Consider the following 24376-nt stretch of genomic DNA (forward strand, 5'->3'; position numbering starts at 1 on the left):
TTAACATATAACTTTATTTTTAAATGCAAGACCATTTATAAGGATACTATGTGGGACAGTATATGGAGAGCAGAGGATTTCAGGACAATATTTTAAGTGTCTCTGTAGTCTCAAAGAAAGACTTCTGAGACAGTGGGCTCTTGGAAAGAATACAGAGATTCATTAGTCCCCAGGGACACATTAGGCAAAGAATACATTGGTAAGCACTCTACCAGCAAATCTAGGGCTCCTGAGTGGCTCCTTTGACTGTAACCCATCCTATGCCACTCCTTTTCTAACTAGATGTTAATATAGCACCAGCAGAGAAAGAAATAGTTTTCACATTGGAAAAAGACTGCATTTTGATATCCATTTCCATATATTAATCTTGAGTACTTTATATCCCAAGATTTTGCAATACGGTTATATCCCACAGGATAGAATTTGTATATAGAATGTGTCTTGGGCCTTATGCAGGAAGAATCTTACTTGGAGTACCCAAACTTTCTTCTAAGATAATTTTATGTACAATATCTGGACCTCAAAAGCATGACCTAAAATGATATAATAAATTTTCTGGAAAAACACACACATATACATTTAAACACGTGCACATATATTCTTGTATGTTATGTGTGATAAAACTACAAAGAAAAGCAAGGGAATGGTTAACACCAAAATCAGGAGAATGATTACTCTTAGGTTGCAGTGAGGAGGATGTGATTTTGGTGAGGTTTGTGGGGCTCCAAGATACTGGTTAATGTCTATTTCTAAAAGTAGGCAGATTTATGGGTATTGTTTTTATTTACCATCTATTTCATTTTTAAATTTAAAAAAGGAAAGTCATACATAAGAAATGTTATATCATGAGCATCTGAGATTTTTTTTAATGAAATTTATTTATGGTACCCCTGGAGTGATTTTAATACTACTTCAGAGCAACATTTTGATACACAAAATGTCTTTTTGTTTTCCAGTTAGAAAGGATATAGTCCGTATCCTCCCCAGTTTAGATGTTGAAGTCAAAGACATTACAGACAGTTATGATTCCAACTGGTTTCTTCAGCTGTTATCTACACAAGATCTTTTTGAAATGACCAGTAAAGAGTTCCCCGTAGTGGCTGAAGTCATAGAAGCGCCCCAAGGAAACCAGCTACCCAGAAACGTTTTACAACCTGGGAAAACCATTGTGATCCACAAAAAGTGCCAGGCATCAAGGATCTTAGCTTCAGAAATTAGAAGCAATTTTCCTAAAAGACACTTCTTGATCCCCCCTAGCTATAAAGGCAAATTCAAGCGGCGACCTCGGGAGTTCCCAACCCCCTATGACCTTGGGATAGCAAAGAGTGAAAAGGAGCCTCTCCACGTGGTGGCCACCAAAGCCTTTCATTCCCCCCATGACGAGCTGTCATCTGTATCTGCCGGGGACCAGTTTCTAGTGCAACACTCACAGACGACGGAAGTCCTCTGTGAAGGGATCAAAAAAGTGGTGAACGTTCTGGCTTGTGAAAAAATCCTCAAAAAATCCTATGAGGCAGCACTGCTCCCTTTGTACATGGAAGGAGGTTTTGTAGAAGTGATTCATGATAAGAAGCAGTACCAGATTTCTGAGCTCTGTGCACAGTTCCACTTGCCCTTCAATGTGAAGGTTTCTGTGAGAGATCTTTTCACTGAAGAAGACATTTTGGCCGCTACACCAGGATTACGGCTGGAGGAAGCTATCACAGACTCTTATCTACTCATAAGTGACTTTGCCAACCCCAAGGAGTGCTGGGAAATTCCTGCTGGCCGCGTGAATATGACTGTTCAGTTAGTTAATAATTTGTCTGGGGATCCAGGATCATTTCTAGTCAAGACTCTGGTTGAAGAGATCCCTGAAGAACAGTATTATATGATGCGGAGATATGAAAACTCTTTCTCGTACCCCCCACCTCGCCCTCCCAAACATCCCTCCGTGGAGGAAACAAAGTTAAGCCTGCTCAACTTAGCAGAAGAAAAGACAGTGGGTCTGCCCAAGTCTCCCAAGGTAAGGCTATGATTTTGCAGTTTTTCCCCTTGAGTGTTTTTCTGGGGGCAAGTTATTTCAAGTCTCTTCTGAGTCTGGTTTTTGCTTACTTTTCTTCCTTTCATGCCATGTTTGAAATGAGCCTTTCTGGTGCACAGTAGATGATTGAACATTAACAGAGCCTAAGCTGTTACAGCGTTTTGTATTTTGATGCTTAACCAGTAGATGTGACAAGAAGTTTAGGAATTAGAACTAGCAGGGATGACACATGATTACAAACTGCTGTTTCAGTGTGTTTTGGTAATTAGGAATGGCTTATAAGGTGCCTCAGAAGCAAACCTCTTTTGTTTTGGAAGTGCTGTTCACTTTTTTCTAGGTAGAGTTGTTTTAATACTTCATCCAGGAAACAAGCACACAATCAACTCCCTTCTTCTGGGGGCGGGGGTACCAGGAGCATGCATCTATAACACATGTCTTCATTTCGTTTTATGTGTGGAAAGATGTAAAAATATCTTGGCAGAACTGTGTGAGAACATGGGCATCTGCCCACATTCTGCCTGTCTGAGAACTGTCATCTTTAACAGTTCTATTGAAAAACAAAATCAATAAAATTGCAGGCAGTATGAGATCATCGCAGAATCCACAACTCCATAACCACTCTAAAGATGGGAGGGGAGGCGTTTCAGCTTCATTTCTGCTTAAAGTTTTTGCCTCTTGAAAACTCCCTGCTGAGTGCCTGGAAAGCACTTGCCCTTACACCACGGAGCTTAAGTAGTTTATCTGGAAGGCAGTGGTTCTCTGGTGTGTGGAAATAGTGCATTCTGCCCTGGCAGATGTTGTGCGAGCAGCTTGGGGAAACAAAGCAATTAGTAAAACAAAGAGAGATGCTGTGTTTACTCTCTATACTCAGGAATGATAGCAGCCTCAGGCTTCAAGGATGTGGGTATGGAAATACATTTAATTCTACATTTCAAAGATTGAATTCTGATTGTATGCTGGGGAAATCCAGTAAACATCTTCAAACTCAATCTCAGGAAAAGATAAAACCAGCAGAAATTTCCTTTCCAGAAAAATCAATTTTGAAGGAGTCATTTTGAAACTAAACTAAACAACTGTTTCCAAATAATGTTGATTAACAGGCTGCTATTAATATGCAGAGTGCCTGGCTTCTCCTGTTTAATATATTTTTATTACTGAATTGAATGATGTGAGAGATGGAGTGCTGTTGTCATTTTTAGTGGGAAGCAGAATAATGTCCCATCCCTCTACCCCCATCCTCTCACCCCCACCCAAGGTGTCTATACCTAAGCCTCCAGAACTGTGAATATGCTACATTGGTTAGTAAAAGAGACTTTGCACATGTACTTAAAATTAAGGACCTTGAGATGAGATTATCCTGGATTATTCAGGTAGGTCCAAGTTAATCACAAGAGTCCTTAAAATATCTTTCTCACTTAAGGTCAGGGTCAGAGAAAGATGTGACTACAGAAGAATTTTAAAGAGATGCAGCATTGCTACCTTTGAAGATGGAGGAAAGGATCATTGAGCCAAGGAATGAAGATGGTCTCTAGTAGCTAGAAAGACAAGGAAGCTTTCTTCCCTAGAGCCTCCAGAAAGGAGCACAGCTCTGCTAACACCTTACTTTTAGTCAATGAGACTCCTGTTGAATTTCTGACTTATAAAACTCCAAGACAATAAATTCATATTGTTTAAGGCACCAAGTTTATGTTACAGCAACAGTAGAAAGCTAACATAGGACATAAAATTGGGAGGGAGGAATAAATAAAAACTTTAGATAGAAAAATCTGTATTTAAGTTAGGACTTGTTTTGCTGGCAAAGTGGCTCTTTTTCCGTTTTTCCTTTTAATGAAAGTAGTAGCTCAGGTACCCTTGGAGAACCTCAGGGTATACAGCTAGGCTTCAGGGACAACTGGAAACAGGATCTAGAACACAGACAGAGTGGGTCTTCCTTTTCATCACACATTGGACATTACTTCTGACAGTTCCTGCATCTTGTAGTTTCATCACTAGAGAAGAACATAATCTCTTTGTTTAGTTCCAATTTTTAAAAAGGGAAGGACTTTGGATCACATGCCCATCTCTTGGTTCAATCAATTCATTGGCTGCCCCAGCTACAGCCAGGATTGGTGGGGAAGGGAATAAGGACTAGTTGTCTCAAATAATAGAAATATGTCTCAAATAACAGTATGTGAAGGTCTGGAGATATAAAAAAGTAGATGCCTGTTACAATCAGAAAGGAATAGATCAAAAATCCTAAACTTCTAAGAAACCATTTGTAGAAAACAATAAATTTAATAAATTTAAAATGCCCTTTGAAAGAATGTCAAATGAAAATGATCTACGCGTTTTATTAGAGAAACTCACAAAACAGCAACGTTTCATCTAGGTTACTGCTTGGAAAAACCTTCAGTCCTCCTCCTATGTTTCTCCTTTACTCTCACGCTACTGCCACACTCACAACACCTCCGACACCAGATGCATGGAAATTTTCCCTCAGCAAGCGATTCTTTGACACCAGGTGGGTGTCCTGCAGTTACTTAACTCAATTCAGACGCTATCTACCTGGAGATAACATCAGATCCCACAGGTTAAGAGCTCAGTCCCACAGGTTAAGAGCTCAGTCCCGCACGACTGCTCCCCACTTCAGATGCCAATTGCAAGTAGTAGGTCCTCAGGTTACCGACAGCCTCTGTCTGACTTGGCTGCAAATCAGAGGTCCCCAGGACCCCCTCCTCAGGTTCCATTAATTTGCTAGAGTGGCTCCCAGAACTCAGGGAAACACCTACTTACATTTACCAGTTAAAGGATATGATACAGAATACAGATGAACAGTCAGATAAAGAGACTTGAAGGGTGAGGTCTGGAAGGGTCCCGAGAGCTCAGGAACTTCTGTCCCATAGAGTTAGGATACACCACCCCCCTGGTGTGTGGATGTGTCCACTAACCTGAAAGTTCTCTGAACTGTGTACTTCTGGGAGTTTTATGGAAGTTTCCTCATGTAAGCATGATCGATTATTAACTCCTTTTCCAGTCCTTCTCCCCTCTCTGGAGAATGGGGATTGGGGCTGAAAATTCCAAGCTTCTAATTATGGCTTAGTGTTTCTGGTGACCAGCCCCAATCCAGGAGCCATCCGGGAGCCCACCCAGAGTCGCCTTGTTAGAACAAAAGACACTCCTATCACCCAGGAAATTCCAGGAGATTTAGGAGCCCTGTATTAGAAGCTGGGGTCAAAGACCAAATATTAAAAAAGAAGATGTTCCTAGTGCTCTTATCATTTAGGAAGTTACAAGGGCTTCAGTAGCACGGTGCCAGGAACCAGGGCCAGAGACCAATACATATATTTCCTATTATCTCCAGCTACTAAAAGAAAACAAATGCAATCTTTGACTAAATTCATACATGTAGGATTCCAGATCAACTTAATAATTCCGAACTACTTGTTTATTTTTCAGGCCCTGTATGGATTCTTGTGTATAGCTCTGCGTCCCACTCCTAAAGAATATTGATTACCTGAACTTTGTTAAGATATTAAGAGTTGTTTGTTAAGACGTTAAAAAGTCCAGGAGCCATTTCCTTCTGTAAATGGTTTAGGGAACTGAGTGAGAGTCTAAACTTGAATGACTTGGTACTAGATGATATTAGTTATTTTATACATTTAAAGAGCTATTTTGTGGCAAAGATTGCATTCTTATTTTCCATTACAACACTAGCTGAGAGTGAAAGGGAGGACAATTTTGGAGTAATATGTTGGAACTTATTTCTTTTCCCTGAAGAGGGTTCAGCAGAAGCTAGGAAACCCTAGGCCAGTAATGGTGTCAGGAGGTTCCTGCTTGGTTAAAAGTTTATCAATTGATTGAGAATCTATGATTCTTTGTTTATGATAAGTTTCATAATTTCTGGTGTGGTCGATAAAGAGCTATATTTTCTCTGAAATCAGTTCAAAATGTCAGAGGATGCTATAATTTACCTGTGTGCAGACCTACTGACCTCCTTATTTTCAACAATTTTTCTCACCATGAAGGTAGGACTCCACTTAGTAGATCGTTTTTGAAATTTAAACAGATGCCCTGTCAGTTTCTGCATAGTGTACTCAAAAAGTCTTGCAACCAACCATTTCTTATGATCACAATGTCATCCTTTTATATATTTCTTTTATATTTCTTCTGATATCTACATTAAAGCTCTTCTATTTATGTATGCGTTTGAAAGTGGTTGGATAAGACTTTTTTTTAGCACTTTGCAGGCAGGAAGCAGCCACTGAAAACCAGCCTCTAAGGTTTTGGATTGTATATGGAATATTGCTTTAAATTCAGAGAACAATTTGTGAGGGTTATTCAGGGTTTAACTATTCAAACTGACTTAGCTTATTAAAATACCTTATTACATATGTAGAGAAGAATATCAGATACTTCATTATGTAGTTTACTTTTGTCTTCCTAGTGTCATTAGCTTTACTAGATCATTTCTTGCATTTCACAACTGGATAGTTGTACGGGCTGTCTAATTAAGAAACTAAATGTACTCAGTGTTAGACAAATTCACTTGTAGTAGGTATCCATTGTCGGTTATGAGCCCTACACATTCACCTAAGAAGTTTAGAAATTAAGACTATCTGAGGACAGGTTATTGGAACTAGGATAAATAGAAAGAATTGTTTTCCAAGGTAAGATTGTCAACTGTTCTCTAATACCTAAATAAGAAAAAGACAACTGTAGTAGAAATTTGAGAATTGTGGTTTGGATATAAGCAGGGGCAGATGAGATGGGGGATGGATTTCAACAGAATTGACTGCACACTTCCAGGCCCATGAAGTTTGACATTGAGGGATTTTATTCTTGTAAATGTGCTCGTTAACGGTTTGGGAAAATAATGTATGCAGTCTAAAAAAAAGGGATGAGAATGTACCAAGAGACCCTTCAAATTTCCTCTTAGGCTTATAACAATGTAAAAATAGTACCTTTAAGATTTGTGCATTCTGATACTTGATCAGATGAAAACAATATTATAAAGTGACTAAATAAATGAGGCTGGGCCTAAAATTCTGTTCTAAATAGCAATGTTGTGGGGTAAACACTCCTTCCCTGGTGGTTTGTTTCTGTGTCAGAATTAGTTTCAGATAGTTTGAAAGAGCATATTCTCGCTGGGGTTTTTGCCTGTCGTGGATATATATGGCTATGACTTCTGAGTGCCACACAGGAGAAATGTAACTTCCGCATTCTCATGAAAAAGTCTATAACCAGATAGAAAAACAAACCTTTGGTTGAAAGATGAGATATTCCACTCCTTCGGAGACTGCATCTGGGACCAGAAATCTTGCATTTCACTAACTCTGGCCATTTAATGCCCAGGTGTCCACTTTGCTGCCGGAATTTCTAGATTTTGTCGGAGAAGAACACCCATGGGAGACATTAAGGCAAAGAGCATGGGAGGCAGTTATGGGAAGGTACTGTGAATTGAGCAGAAAACAAACCTTGTACCAGAATTAGAGTGAGAGCTGAAAAAGGCAGAAGGAAAGCAATAGTTTCTGGAAAGTGCAGAGAGAGAACACTTCAGCAGCTGCTGCTGGGTGCTAAGACTCATTTCTGATCTGGTGTGACAGAGTGGCTGAAAAGTGGTAAAGATACCCACACTCCTAGGCTAAATCTAGATCTTTAGAGACATCCACTCATTTGTTGTCTATAGCATATAGTCCCAAAGGGTGTGATTTGTTTTTGTTTCTGTTAACCTGATGTGGTGTAAAGACATTAAGCATGTTTGGATTTGTTACCAACTTTGCAATTCTGAAGGCTGATGCCGGTCTATTCTTGGTGTGTCCTCTTGGTCTAACATAGAAGCTGAAAGTCTGTTTCCCTGTGAATAGAGAAAATTAACATTTCAGCCATTTTCAAAGACCAAAGGCAAAGAATGTGAAACATAGACATACTTAAAAAATTGGGGGTTTAAATCCAAATAACAAGGAAAGTTAAGGGAATCTATGATCTTACTTTAAAAAGACAAATTTTAACTTTGAGATACAATTTTAGCATACTTTAGCAGATATTTAAGCTGTTCTTAAGGCAAATTACTACATCATGATTTTTGAATTGCCTGTGGCTTGTGGTCTAGTAAATGGCATTAGCTTGTAAACAGCCAGCTATAGTAGGAAGAAATGAAAAAGATGGGAGAAACAGGCAAAGGATAAATAAAGGAAGTGCTGAGTTGAAAATTAGCCAAACTCAAGTTCCAACTGAAACCTTGCAGGTAGAAATCTGTGCCCAATGGGAAACACAGAATATTTATAAGTTCTTTTTGTGCTTTTGGAAGTGGGAAGGTAATCAGAACTTTCAAACTTTTACTCTAGTTATGACATGTACTACCTTAATACTTCTAGCTGAATAGCCGAAGAATGGTTTAGATGAGTTTTAAATGAAAAATAATTGGTTAAAGTAAGACATTAGAAAATATTGCCTGATTTTAAGGGAATTACAAGCATTAAGTGAACAAGCTATCAAACTTATAAAAAATTTATTTTCTCTAAAGAGCTTTTGTCCAGAGAACATTGTTTCCATTCTGGGGTGGTTGAAATACACTCCTGCTTGGAAATACTTGAATGAATCAAGAATTTACCCGTCTTTGAGCTTTTTACCAACTGAGAATGCTCTCACTGGGGGAGTGAGGAAGGGCTGATGAAAAACATTAGTTAATATTGTTCCTTGCTTCTCTCTCCCATCTTTGGAGTCAAGAACTAAAATACCACCAAATATGTGATTATTATATTTTCAGTGTTAGTATTACTTTTTGGCTCCACAAAAAATGTAAATTAAAAAGTATTTATTTTTCCAGTGGATTTGCAAAATCATTGAATGAAATTTGGAGTAAATCATTTCACATTTAATTTTTGGCCTTTACAAAGGTTAGAATAGTTTTCACTTTCTTAAATGTCCATAACCTGTTTAGAAATGAGCAGCCATAACAGAAGACTCAGCAGTTTGGAATGTTCGTTGCACAGTATGTATGAAAGGAGGGCATTTGACTTTCCAACTTCCTATAATCCCTATAGTGATTTTAGTGTCTAGAATCTTTGAGATGAGTGTGGGCTCACTAGATATTTAACTGCTGTTTTTTGAGCTCACTACCTTCATTTTCTTTAAAATTTTTTTAAAAATCCAAAGAGTAATTGGAGAAAGCTAGAGAAGGTAAGTTCCAACTGGTTTTGCAGTTTCCAAAACTGATTTATCTGAGTTTTTCATTACTATACTTATCAGTTCTGAATTTATTTTAGAATAAAAACCTTGCCTCGAAATAAATTAAGAAGACATAAGCTATATATTTGAGCAAATATGTTTCTTGCAAGTCAACCATGACTTTTAATCACTGATGTCAGACCTACATAAATGAGAACATATGCTTTGCTCTGCAAACCAAATTTCCTGTGTAAATGTTAAGATAGAAAATGAGCGTAAGATGGTTCTGAAAGAATGCGTAAGATAAGCTTCCAAAAATTAGTATTTTTTTCAAAAAATTTATAGAGAAAGAAATCATTCACACAAATGCATTATTTGAGGGCAAACTTTCAACCAGCCTTTTACAGCATTAAATTATTTTTCATTATACCTCATCCAGACTCTAACTTTAATATGATCATGATGTCCTGGTCATGCTGATCATGATGAAAAACACTTCTAATAACGCAAATTGCTTTTAGTTATTTTGTAAGACATGCCATCGCTTACGACTTTTACTATGAACCAAGTACATAGCTAATTTTAAATCTGATGAGGAGAGGAAAAAATGAGGAGAAATCTTATAAAATCAGAAGGCCATTGACTAAAAAAATTAGCCAAAATAGAATAATTTTATATATCAAAGACCACAAGAACTGTATAATAAGTCTATCATTATTTATGCAGATACAAAATGTAAAAGGGCTGATTGTAAAATTATGGAGGTAGACAATATATAGTGTAAGAGATAAGAATGGAATTTTAACTTGTGATATTGTGCTTATTTAGATGACTAAGCTTTACATACCGTTTGTCCTTAAGGGAAGTTTGTTGTTTTCAAATGTTTTCCAAATATTAACTAATGTTTAAAAGGTATGCAATTACCAGTTGTGAGATAGGATAAAACACAAAGTCATAAGAGGTGTGTTCCTTTATTTGCTGTCCAAGGATAGGAATTGCCCTACACAAGCTATTTTTCTCCTCATTGTCTCTGGTTCCAGCTTCTTCCCTGAGCTGTAATCATTTCTGCTTTTTCCATTCACACTGGACTCTTCTCCAGCCAAATTCTCTCTCACAGGGTTGTCAGGCATCCTGTGTTCAATAAAATTTTGCAAGGTCTATGATACAGACAGCTTCGGGCTGTATCAGTAATTTAAAACCCTCCTGCCCATTACTGAGCTCTTCTTCTGTTGCTGATATTATGCTAGGTGCTTACAGGTATTATTGTCTTATTTAATCCTTCACACTGCTTCATGAAATGGGTCCTGTTATTTTTTGCAGGGGAGGTAATTGAGGCTGAGAAGTATGTAATTGTCGTGGTTACAAGTGACACTTGGGTTGCCAAATTTTATGGTCAATCCTTAGTTCTCATATTATTTAGATACTAAGCAGTAAATGGCACAGTTGGATACCCCCTACTTTATGAAATTGTTTCTTTGTCTTCTGGAAAATCATGCCCTCCTGGTTTCCTTATGCTGCACTGGTTGAATTTTCTTTTGAACTTCTTGCTGCTTCTTCCTCTGTTCTTCCTCATATCTAAATGTTCAAGTGCCTTGGAACACAATCCTTAACCTCTTCTCTATCCATGCTCACTTTTTAAGTTCCCATCTATACTCACAAATTTCTCATTTTATACATATAGAATGCTCAGTAGAATTAGTCATGTATAAGGATTTATTAAGGAAAGCAACTGGAAATGATCTGTTTTTTAAAAAATCTATTTAAATGTGCTTGGATGTCATCTTTTAAGGAAAGTTCAGTCTTTGAGAGATGCCAGCCTATAACAGTGTGTCTGGTCTATAGCAGTTAACACTTTTCACATACTCTAGAAGATGTCAAATGTCAGGAAAGTGATGACATAAAAAAAGACGGTTCCTTCTAGCATGTTATTCTTGTAAATGTGGGTTTATTGCGCTCAGGATTTTTTTTTTTTTTTCTGATCCAGTAATGGGAAAAAGCTGGAGAATACCTTGAATTATCTGAGAAGTTAGAATTTTAGGGAAGGTCTAAGGCCATTTCCAGCATCAGCAGAATGTTCTTCAGTAACAATTCAGGTTTAGCTGAAATAAACTTCAGGAACTAGAACTAAAACTAGGACTAGGACTAGTAATTCTGAAATTTCCCATCAAGTCAGTGATAACACTGACTTCAGGAACTAGAACTAAGACTGAAATAAACTTCAGGAACTAGAACTGAAATAAACTTCAGGAACTAGAACTAAGACTAGGTCTAGGACTAGTAATTTTGAAATTTCCCATCAAGTCAATGATAACACAGATCCAGAGAGAGCAAGAAGCCTTTTCTTCATTAAGGGAGCTATGGACCTATAAAAGGAAAAAGGCTAATAAGGATTAATGGGTAAAGGATCTCAGAATAATGGAAACATTCTTAATAAGCCAAGAAAAATCAAAGCACATTACTGATACATAGAGGAAAACTAGAACTATATAATTGCAATAAAAGATCGAGGAGAAAGATTTAAAAATCTATTGGCTTGCATTTCTTTAAATGTTACTCTAATTGTGCATTGTACATACAATGCTTTTAAATTATTTATATCAATAATTATTTTTAAATGTTAAAAATAATTATTGTAATTGTTTATACTTATTTTAGTTCCATAGATACAAAGCCATAGTTATGTGCCATTTGCTGTGATAAGCACTGGGGCCACATTAGGTGAATGAAATGCAGTATCTGTGCTCAGTGGACTTTCTGTCTAATGTATTAGACACAGGAAAACAGACAATTACAGTATGGAAACTGGAGAGAAGAGTCCTATTAGGGGGCCAGTATAGGGATTTGGAAGACAGCTTATTAAGATTTCCTATTGAAATGTGGGATTGAGCTCAGAAAATGATATTTAATGTCTGGGTTGAAATATGTAAGTTTAGACAAGTAGGAATAGTCAGATGTAAAGTGATGTTTAGTGTGATCTAGCCAGAAGGAACATCCTGTGTTGGCAATAGTATGGAGACATAACCTTATCAGGATCTAGGAGATGCTTAAAATGGCTGTAGCAAAAAAGTGATTAATATGAGGGTAGAAGACCAAAGAGGGTCAGACGTAAAAGGTGGATCATTACCTAATTTCTTAGCTCAGGGTTCACAATTTGTTCAGTTCACTTCTTAATCACTCTGTTTCAGATGGAGAATGAGACTTTCTCTATACCGACTTATTAGTTTTCCTGCCACACCATGCTTTCCCAATGGACAGAACTCAGTTTTCATGTTACTAGACCTATCTATTACCTGGTTCCACCATCAGGTGATTACATGATTGTGGACCTCTCTCTTCTTAGCTAATTTCCTAAGGCTTGTTACCATGTTCTTGGAGATGTCACCCACCATTCCTGATTTTTCCTCCCTTTAATCATTTATTTTTTTCTGTTTTTCCAAGAGGTACTTTTTTTGTTACTTTCACCTCTTCTTTGACAATAAACTTTGGTGCCCCATGAAACCCACAGCTTAAATGTTTATCTTAGCACTTGAAACAAACTAGTACTCATTTTCTCCTTATCCTTCTAACTGTTAAAAAGAAATACTGCATTTCATTGTTTTAGTATACCAAAAAATGAAGAAAAACAAAATCAGTTGTATTCCATATTTAAGAAAAAAAGACTGGTCCTTTCTAAACTGCTCTGTTTTTTAAGGAATTTGGACATTCTAAAGAGAAAAAATGGAGGCTATTGTAGGGTTTCCAGTTGGGAAATACAATAAAATTTCTATTTTAGATACAAAACATCTAGAAAAGGCAAGTTTATAGAGACAGAAAACAGAGAAGTGGTTGCCTAGGATGGGGGGTAGGAGTAGTGATGAAATGCAAACAGGCAGCATGGGGGAACTTTCTGGGTGATGAAAAAGTTCTAAAACTGGATTGTGGCAATAGTTGCACAACTATAAATTTATTAAATTCTTTGAATTGTACACTTATAATGGCGACAACATCAATTATACCTCAATAAAGTTATTCAAATGTCTATTTTAGAAAAACACTCTAACTATAAAGCAAATAATCCAATCAAATAGAAGCAGGGAGACCATTTAGAAAGCTAAAGTACTAATATAAGAGATAGAAGATGATTGCCTCTGTGATTGAAAGAGAAATATTCAAGAGAATTTTAGGCGATGCTATCTGTAAGATGTGTGATTGTTGAAATGTAGGGAATAAGAAAGGCACTGTGTAAGGAAAATATCCAGACTTCTGACATACGCATCAGAGTGGATGGTGATGAAATTCATTAACTCAGGAACACAGGACATAGGTAGAAGGATGGTTTTGCAGGGAAAAGGTGAGAGTTTATCTTAAAGTATGCTCAGTTAGAAATATCTGTGAGATGTCTGAGATGAGGTGTCTGGTGTGAAGTTAACAACGGTCTGTAGCTTGGGAAAGAATTCCAGGCTGACGTTGATTCAAGTGTCAGCAAATATAAATGGTAAATGAAGTTCTGTGAGAGGATTATATGAAGCTGGAGAGTGTGTAGGTCATGAGGAAAAAAATGGACTTCTGTGAGGAAGTCCAGCATATAAGGGACAAAAGCAGTACATAAAAAGCATAAAAATGAACAATTGGAGAACTTTATTAACTAAATGCTTACAATGAATTAGTCACCATTCTGAACTTTTTTACATTGTATGGACTCATTTAATTCTCACAAAAATCCAGTGAAGGTAGTCCCCAAATTATTATCTCAATTCTACAGGTGATGAAGGCTCATCAACACTGTGTAACTTTCCAAGACCAAAAGCATGGATTATTACCCTTCAGGTAGAAATAATGAACAATATTTAAAGAGACTCAATGCCATTGAAAGTACTTCTGATTTTAGAATCAAAATTCAAACCACGACTGATTGATGCTTTTATTTTTCTTCACAAAAAATTGTAGAAATCATCCATGTACTTAATTTGTACATAACTTAGAGTTTCATGGGATTGCAAATTGTCAAAGGCAAATTTTCTGAAACACGGCATCCTCTGTTAAGGAACCTCCCTGATGGAGGCTCCTTTCCTGGAACATGGCGGGTTGTCACTGTGTAAATAAAGGAAGCTAGAGAATGGTGACCTGGGAATAAGGCACTGATGAGAGATCTCTAGCTCTAGCTCTATCCACTGCACACACTTAATTAGCCAAAGAAAAGTATAGTCCATGTCTAATTGGGGTGAGAAAGTGTAACCTTCCCTTATTCTTGGAAGTAGAAGGAAACCTGATACTAGTGAACAATACAATGACTACTATACTGTCTTTAAAAACATTAATCACATTTAATCCTCCTTCTGTATTTCTTATCTTTCCAAATGCCACTACCATCTACTGAGTAGCCTAAACCAGACACCTAGGAACAATTGTTTTTTTTCATCTTCCCACTTTTCAATCATTAACTTTATAGATTCTACTTCTTTAATATCTCTTAAACAAATATCGCCTTACTTCAGGTCTTCATCATTTCTTGTATGGATTATTGAGACCATCTTTTAACTACATTTGATTCTCGAACAACACAGGTTTGAATTGAGTGCATCCACTTGTATGCAGATTTTTTTTACAGTAAATATAGTAACCTTTATTTCTGGTCACACTATATTCAAATATATTATACAAATCACTGATATACTGATCACTGTAAAGGGAAAATCTTACTGAGTAACTCTTCTGCTCTCTGTGGTTTTCCTTTGAATTTTTTATCATCTTTATTTCTAAAGCCTTCCTCCTCTCCGTACCTTGCCTCACATTTACACTTCAGCCATACTGAATTTGTAGTTTGCAAAGACTTGATTCTTTCCTGAGTTCCCAATCTTTGAAAATGGAATTTTATTATTTTTATTTTTTTAACAACTATTCATTGGGGACTTACTAAATTCCAAATAGCTAATTAATTCTCATTAAATCCTTTAAGTGTCCCTATGAGTGTTACTCTTATTCCTAATTTATAGACAAGGAAACTGAAACTCAGAGAATAACTGCCCATGGATGGACCTGAAAAATGTTATGCTTAGGGAAATGTCAGGCACAGAAGGACATGCACCTCATTATTCTACATTTATGAAGTATCTGAAGTAATCAAATTCATAGAATCAAAGAGTGGAATGGTGGTTGCTAGTGGAAGGAGGGGAAAATGGGAATTACTAATCAATGGACATAAGTTTCAGTTAAGCAAGATGAATTAGTTCTGGAGATCTGCTGTATGATGTAGCACCTATATTCAACAATTTTGTATTATACACTTAAAAATATGTTAATAGGTAGCCCTCTTGTTAAGTGTTCTTACCACAATAAAGCAATTTTTCACTTAACTTTTCATGGGACATGATACAATTGGAGGATTGAGTAGGGGAATGACATAAACTGACAACATTTTAAACTCATTCTGACTTTTGTGATGCTGTTAGACAGTAAGGGAGCAAGGATGGAAGCAGGGAGAGCAACTGGGGGACATGCCTCCATAATGCTGTCCTGAACCAGGGTGGTAGCAATGGAGGTAATAAGAAATGGTGAGTTCTAGAAGTATTTCGAGTGCAAAGCCAAAAATATGTTTCTGGGTTGCATTTTTCCCTCTTACTTTCAATAAGGAATCTTCATCTTATAACTTCTCTACTGCTGACCTTTTAAATTTAGCTTATTTCTACCTGGGTTCTCTTAATAACATAATTTTCTTCTCTTGGACTTTATATGGGCATAATTCTCTTTTTAAAATATTGAAAATTTAATCTTAGATGGCTATGATTTAAAAAAACAAAAAAAAATCTGGAAATTAGGAGAACATGATTTTTGTCCTGGCTCTGTTACTAATTTGTCATGTGATCTGGGATAATCTTAGCATCCTTGACTGTACAATAAGGTTGGAGCAAATAATCAGTACCATTTCTTTGAGCTGAAGTATTCTACAAATCTCTGATTCCATATTTATACACTGGTCAGTAAAGAGTTAAAAGTAACTGAAAATCTTCATTTGAGTTCCATGAAATATCAACAGGTTGCTTTGCCATTCGTAAATAATTTTAAAGAGAAGAAACTGAAGTATCCAAAAATAAGCTTATGGTATTTTGGGGGAATGGTGGTCTCCCTGGTGACATTGCCTATAAGAGAAGCCCTTATCTGGAATGCTTGATTTAATGGGGCCTGTTTGGGCTTATTAATTCTGCATTTAGTAAGATTTGGCCCCTGTTTTCTCTTTTCTCTTTTTGTACTTCTCTGGGAAGATTTTCCCAGGAACTGCCTTTTTCAGAACCACCCTTCCCTATTTCAGTCCTGCACTTCCAAAACCTGTTTTATTGTGGTTGTGTCACTCCATTAGACATTCATACAGCAATATCTCCATCACCTTTTTATCTGCTTCATCTTAAAGTTTCCCTGTATTTGACACCCTTCTTGAGATTCCTTTCTAGGGCTACCAATTCCATCCCCATGTTGCCCACTAGAACCCATTCTTTGTGTGTAACTTGTCTTTGTTCTCACCTAGGTCATGCAGTGCATCTGCTTCTGTGCAATGGTGCAGCCTAGTCCTTCCAGATGCTAACTTAATTTGTTTTCAAAGGAATATAACAATATTGTTTTCCCCATCTCAAGGGTGTTACATTTGTGACTTTATTTGGCATTGAGAGACCAGAATTAAGACACTAAGAGGCTATGGAATGAAAGGCAGAAATAGCTTGTTCTTGCAGATGGAAAGAAATTTACTCCCATTTAGCTAAAAGCACAAGACCTTCCTAATCAAACATTTAACATCATGACCAGGGCAGGGGAAAAGTATACTTGCTTAGTTATAATTGGTTCAGCTCACAGAAGTGGATTTCTCATTGTCTGTGCAGCTACAGGAAATATGGTTAACAAAAGCACATGTCAGCCTGATTGAAGCTGTCCTATAAAGCCCTGCCAGACCACTCTGTACAACTGTTATTTCCTATTATGAAAACTAAATCTTGAGTCATGGTTAAAAGGTAATCAGTGTTCAAGAGAGTGGTCTGTAGAGGTAAGCAGTAATTCGGATTTGATTGGCAACATAGGCTTTTCAGGGAATAGTTCAGAATGAGAAGCATTTTGAGAGAGCCAGAAAGAATTCAAAATGATGATTCTCAAAATTTTCCTAACATTAGGTTATCGATAAATATGTTACATAACTTTCAAGTTGTGTCTTTCCTAGCAACTATAATAATAACACAAAGTGGTTTTGTGTATTCCATCTCATTTGACCCCTATAACACAACTTTGTGATATAGGTACCATTATCACCATTTTATAGCTAAGGAGACTTGCCCAAGGTTCCCAGTTTGCAGTCAGTGTCAGGGTGAGCCTTTCTTCCTGCTCTCCTGTCAGCAGAGCCCCTGTGCTTCTTATGTTCCCATGATGCCTCCTGGAAAGGTAGTGTATGAATGCCTCTATCAGTTTTTTGCTGTATTGTTCCTTGCATGGAATCCATGTTGATTTTTCCATCATTGGCAAAACAGAGCAATAGTACCTTCATCGCAGGGTGATTGTAACGACAAAATCCTAAAAAATAACACATGTCTAAAAATTAACATATCGAAAGGGACTTACTATGGCCTCACCTAAAAGCTCAATTTCAGTTGTTTTATATGCAAATTTCATGATTTGAAATAAAGTTATTTCCTTTAGGTAAAAGGCATTGTGATGAGGTACATCAGTAACTTAAATTTAGAAGCAAGCACATATTTGTTTTTATATAAAAATGCTGTTGCTACACATTGTTGGAGAGAGGGATGTTGTAAACCATTTTCCTCTTTGGATCTGCACTGTTTCTGTAGTTCTGTGTGCTAACTAGAAGAACAAAGACTGTGGTAAGCCAATACACTTGGATTGTATATTGGCGTTGCTACCAACTTTTCTTTGAACTTTATAAGATTAATGACTCTCTAATTCTGTTCTATCTTCCTCTGAGAGAGAGCAGATCTAAGTTTCTGGGTATTCCTCACTTTACTTAGGAGAATTTTCCAGTTCAGACCAAGTAATGAAGTTATCTTGGCCATAGTTTCCTTGGAATTCCTTAGCATTTTATTTTTTATTTTACTACTTTACTTGCTAAAATTAATATTGATATACATATCTCCTTTGTTAGACTGGCATAGTCTGTGCACCAAATGCCATAATTCAAATGAGTGTATGACTGTCCTCAAAAGATGCTAAATAAGTCTTTGTCTAGGGTTGAACAAGAGAACAAATTTTCAAGGCACTTGAAATATCTACCAGAGAAAAACACTTGAATTATATACAGAACTCATGTAGTTTCAGTGCAAAACTAAATAACTTTAGGACTTATTTCTAAACTACATGCTAATCATACTCAATTATTTATCAAACTGTCTATCAGTTGGAATATGTAGGTATAACAAAACAAAATAAAACAAACAACAAACAAACAAAAACAACCGTAACCCAGGATGGTCAGGCCATGTAGGTTATTACAGGCTATCGAAAAGACTCTTTTTTTTCCTGTGACTGAGATAGGGAACCACCAAAGGGTTTGGAGCAGAGATGTGGTATGATATGACTTATGCTTTAAAAGAATCACTATGGCCCTGAGTGGGCCCAAATTATTAACATCAGCAATGCTCAAGATACCAAAGCTTTGTTTCTACAGTGTGACCTAGATATTATGACCATTTAATTATACTTTTGAAATTTATTTGAAAATATTTTTACTATATCAAAATAAATAAAGTCAATTTTATTTCTCTAATATTTTGTCATATTCTGGGCAAGCATGTAGAGGGTAATGAGGATTAAGTGAGGTAGCCTTGTCTGAACAGAATTTATAACATACAAAAATGTATTGTCTATTCAGTGATAAAAAGGGAGACTCTCTGCTGACGTGATCATTTTTGTTGTATCTTTTCAAGAAGAGACATAGGAATAAAATGCAAAAAGAACTTATTTTCAATTAGGATACTACAGTCTAAAAATACATTTTAGTACCATGTTACTGCCAGTAAATGATTACTCTCAAAAAAGTTCATGTAGTTCAGACTAAGACAATAATTATGAATATCACTGATTTCTTTCATGAAATTGTCAATAATGATGAAGACAGCATTTTACCTTTTTTCCCTTTACATTAGTCTCCTAAACTTTTATTATTCAATAATAGAGAGTTGTAGAATAAATCAGGAAAGGTCGCTAGACTGTTTAGCCTCAATCCCTAGATCTGATTACTGGAAGGCAATTCTCTGTGAATGCTATTGTGCTACCACAGGGTCCAGACTTTCTGAGGAAAGACCAATGGCAAACTTGGTTAAAGGATAATTGAAGAACAACCATGTCCTGGAATATAGAGGTAGTATATTGCTTCAGAGGGATTATGAGACTTCTCTTTCCTGTACATATTCGCTTATATCCCAGAGTAAAAGTCTCTCCCTATTCAGAGGGGAGGATGGACCACTGTGCCAGCCAAATCTCTGAGTGTCACGCTTTTGTGAGTCTGTGGTACAATCCCTCTGTATGTGTAGGGTAATATCATGTTGCCATAGCCTTGCCAGTACTAAGATGCTCTGATCCGTAGACTTTGTATTTCCTGTCAGGATATCTGTCTATCTATCTGTCTATCTATCTATCTATCTATTGATCGATCAATTGATTGATCTATCTACCTCCCTACCTATCTATCCATTTACTTACCATTTACCTATCTACCCACCTATCACATTGGTAGTCTGACTTCTCATCTTATAAGTAATGTCTCAGACCCATCACAATTTCAGATTAAACACTGATGTGTTCCCTTCATGAGGCTCATGCCATAGTGATGTTTGTATTGATGAGGAATGAGAGTCATTTTATGATATTAGTTGTCAAGATATTCTGTGTCATTTGTTCTCTATGATACATTCAAAAAAGTGCTCCCAGAAATAATGTGTGTATACATATCGAGTTCTTCACACACACACACTTGCAGGACTGTTCAGATGGATAGGTGAAAACATTTCCCTGGCTGTGATGATGAGTTTAAATTTCACTGAAACATAATATGTTTAAGTATAGATATGATGTCATATAAAGAACATGGTGACATGAGTGCATCAGAGTGTCTTGCTGGCATACTCGGTGGATTGGTGATCTCTGGAGCTTTTTTTTTTTTTGCATGAGTAACTATGCAAGGTTTTTGCTTTCTGGTTAAAAGAAGGTGATGTTGTATGTATGGTATACATGTGTTTGTGTGTATGTGTGTGTATCTGCATGCAAGGGTGATGGAGAGAGCCAGAGGTAAATTAAACAAGAAAGGTAGGAGATTTAGAATATGAAAGGGATAACCTGATATCTTATATTTTGATTGCCACAGCGGGTATCACAGCTTCAAGAAGATGCAATGCTGAATAATTGCTGATGGTTGTTTTCAATAAAAGTCCTAGTGATAGGGCTATTCCTAGAGAGTGTGTGGAGTCAGGTCAAAGAATGGCAAGTCCTACAAAAGGAGCTTTTCCAGAGAGCTGCCAGATTGGTGTAATAGTGGTAATGCTCTAAGAATGAGGCTTTTTCTTTTTTTAAAAAAAAATTGCTTTATTGTGGAAAGAAAACTTAAGAGGGCTTCCTATTAACATATTTTTAAGTGTATAATACAAAATGGTTGAATATAGGTGCTATATCATACAGCAGATCTCCAGAACTAATTCATCTTGCTTAACTGAAACTTATGTCCATTGATTAGTAATTCCCATTTCCCCCTCCTTCCACTAGCAACCACCTTTCCACTCTGATTCTATGAATTTGATTACTTCAGATACTTCATAAACGTAGAATAATGAGGTGCATATCCTTCTGTGCCTGACATTTCCCTAAGCATAATGTTTCTCAGGTCCACCATGTTGTCACAATTTCATAGGATTTCCTTCTTTTTTAAGGCTGAACAGTATTCCGCTCTATGTATAGACCATATTTTCTTTATCCATTCATCTATCATTGGGCATTTAGCTTGTTTTCACATCTTGGCTATTATGAATAGTGTTACAATGGATATGTGAGTGCATATATCTCTTTGAGATCCTGATTTCAATTCTTTTGGATAAATATCTATAAGTGGTATTACTGGATCATATGGTAGTTCTATTTTTAATTTTTTGAGGAACTCAAAACCCAGTGTGCCACTCTGCTGGCTGTAAGGTTGCTGGCTTTCACATCTACTGTGATTGCAAGGCTGCTGGGTTTTCAAGGCTACAACAGAGCTGGGGAGAGAGAAATAGGACTAAAGCAAGTCAAGACCCTACAAAGCACACTGTTCTCATCAAGATTCAGTCATTTTTCTTGAATAATGACTTCTTGGATTCTTGCAAAATATTTAATTAATCTCTAGAGTTCTTAGAAAGTTGATTCTGATGATTTTTGCCAGTGTTCATTGCTTTTTTGGATGAGTGCAGTTTGGAGGTCCTTAGTCCACAATTCCTAACTGTTGATCTTGGGCAAATTAGTTAATATCATTTTCCCCTCAGTTTTCACATTTGTGAAACAGGGATAATAACATGCCTCAGAAAAGTTGTTGTGAGTATTAGGCAAATCCATTGAGGAAAAGCACTGAGAATAGTACTTGGCACATAACACCCAATAAACACTGACCAACAAGATCAGTTACATTCATTTTAAATACATAAGTTCAGATATTAACAAACTTATCCTTTTTAAAATTTTGGTTTTATATTTACAATATAATCACATTTTATTTTTTCTGAATTCGTTTATCTGGGTAGATAGATTTATAGATTATATTATACAAAGTTTCAGACCACAGCAGTTGCTAATGTTTTACATTCCATTACATTGAATATTCCCTAAAGCTTTTTGAAACAATAATAGATGGCCAACCTGTTGGAGATATTATGATTATACTTACTGTTCAAATATGTAGGCTGAAAAATCACACTAAAACAGGGTACTTACGCCTTTTGTTACTTCAGAAAAATAAGCCTGTTACATTTATTTATGTACGTTTTTCCAATGTGATTTACAAAATTGTACTTTTTGAGAGGATTGTCTCAAGATGAAAATATAAAATTTATAATATTTTATGAGACACCTAGCTTATCAAGTCATTAAGTTTTTATGAAATATTTTAATGACAAACAAAGATGCTTCCTTAAGAGATCTCCTCCCAAGGGTGAGTAGATGTTAGAAGATGGGGCTCTTTCAGTGACTTAAATGTCAGCAAACTTGAGCCTGTCAGAGAAAGTAAATTCGAATTACATGAGTGGGTTTAATATACAATCAAAATGGATAATTTGGAATATTTAGCAATAATAATTATCTATGAAAAATCATCAGTTAGTTGCTCTCTATTTTATAAATATATTGAGCATAATAGTCATGTAAATATTCATTTCATGTTTTCCTTTGGGATGTACATTTTTAGTCAGTATTCTCAAGGCTCTGATTTTTGAATAAGCAAGCAAAGATGCCTATGTTTGTTTACCAGATGTTCTTCATCTTTAAGACTCAACTGAGATATTTTACTTATTAAATTTTTGAAGTATTTTTATATGTTAAAGATTACATCAAATCAGATCTAGGGGAGATAAATACACTTCACACAAAACTTTCTAATTATATATCATTCTGAAAAAAAATTTATTTCTTAAGAATCAACATTTTTAATATAATCATTTTTAATTTCATGTAATCTTTTCATGTGTACCATGGATATTTTATATATATGTTGATATTGTGTGACTGCCTTTGCTATTTGATGGTTTGGAAAGAAAAATGCTTTCATAGGTAAACCCTATGATAATTAGACTCCTTTAGTTGTTAGTACCAAAAAATTCATCCCAAACTGGCTTTAGTCCCTTTCTCCTCTCCTCATCTCTGTGGTTGACTTAAAAATCAGTCACTTTGCAGCCATCAGAGGGGCACACTAAAAATGAAGGGATGGAAAAAGATATTCCATGCAAATTGGAACCAAAGAGAGCAGAGGTGACTATATTTATATCAGATAGATATATTTCTCTGAGCTTATATATCAAAAAATTAGACATTAAGTAAACGATTGTCACAAGAGAGACAAAGAAGATCATTACGTAATGATAAAAAGATCAGTTAAACAAGAAGACAAAACAATTTTAAATATATATATATATATATATATACCCAACATCAGAGCATCTAAATATATAAAGCAAACATTGGCAGATCTGACAGTAGCAATAGACAGCAATACAATGATAATAGGAGACTTAAATAACCCACTTTCAATAATAGATAGATTACCCAGGCAGAAAATCACTAGAAAATCACAGAAACAGGCCTTGAACACCACTAAACACCAAATGGACCTAACAGACATACACAGAACTTTTCACCCAACAGCAAGTAGACTACACATTCTTTTCAAATGCACATGGAACATTCTCTAAGAAAGATCACATGCTAGGTCGCAAAGCAAGTCTTAACAAATTTAAGAAGATTGAAATTATCTCAAGTATATTTTCTTATCACAATGGAAATAAACTGGAAATCAATAACAAAAGGAAATTGGAAAATCTCACAAATTAGTGGACATTAAGCAATATACTCTTGAACAACTATTGGGTCAAAAATAAATTAAAAGAGAAATTAGAAAATATTTTAGACAAACAAAAATGAAAGCACACCAAAATGAGATACAGCAAAAGCAATACTGAGAGGGAAGTTTAAAAACACCTACGCTAAAAAAGGAAAATCTCAAATAAACCACTCAATTTTATACCTCAAGAAACTATAAAAAGGACCAACTAAGCCAAAATTAGCACAAAGAAGAAAATAATAAAGATTAGAGCAGAAATAAATTAAACAGAGAATAGGAAGACATACAAAAAATCAATAAAACTAAGAATTGGTTTTTTGAAAAGATAAACAAAATTGATGAACCCTTATCTAGATTAAGAAAACATGAGTGATTGCTCAAGTAAAATCAGAAATAAAAGAGAAGATATTACAAATGATGCCACTGAAATAAAAATATCATAAGGGACTATTATGAGCAATTATAAACCAACAAATTGGGCAATTAAATTCCTAGAAACATACAACCTACTAACACTGAATCAAAACAAATAGAAAGCCTGAACAACCCAATAACAAATAAGGAGATTGCATCAGTAATCAAAAACCTCCCAACAAAGAAAAGCAAGGACTAGCCAAGGATGGCTTTGCAGGTGAATTTACCAAACATTTAAAGAAGTATTGGGGGCTTCC

The 24376-nt window shown here is 36.0% G+C and overlaps 1 protein-coding gene across 1 annotated transcript in view; it reads left to right on the forward strand.

The window, feature by feature from the left end:
- Positions 1–24376, forward strand: part of THEMIS (thymocyte selection associated) — a gene marked incomplete at its 3' end in the record, with an annotated part of 160302 nt that overhangs the window by 71227 nt on the left and 64699 nt on the right. Inside the window, exon 4 of the mRNA XM_082855240.1 lies at positions 957–2005. Within this exon, the coding sequence (XP_082711366.1) occupies positions 957–2005 (1049 nt within the window). The remainder of the gene's footprint in view (positions 1–956; positions 2006–24376) is intronic.

The sequence above is a fragment of the Leucopleurus acutus genome, assembly GCF_964270905.1.
Source record: "Leucopleurus acutus genome assembly, chromosome: 15".
Lineage (NCBI taxonomy): Eukaryota > Metazoa > Chordata > Mammalia > Artiodactyla > Delphinidae > Leucopleurus > Leucopleurus acutus.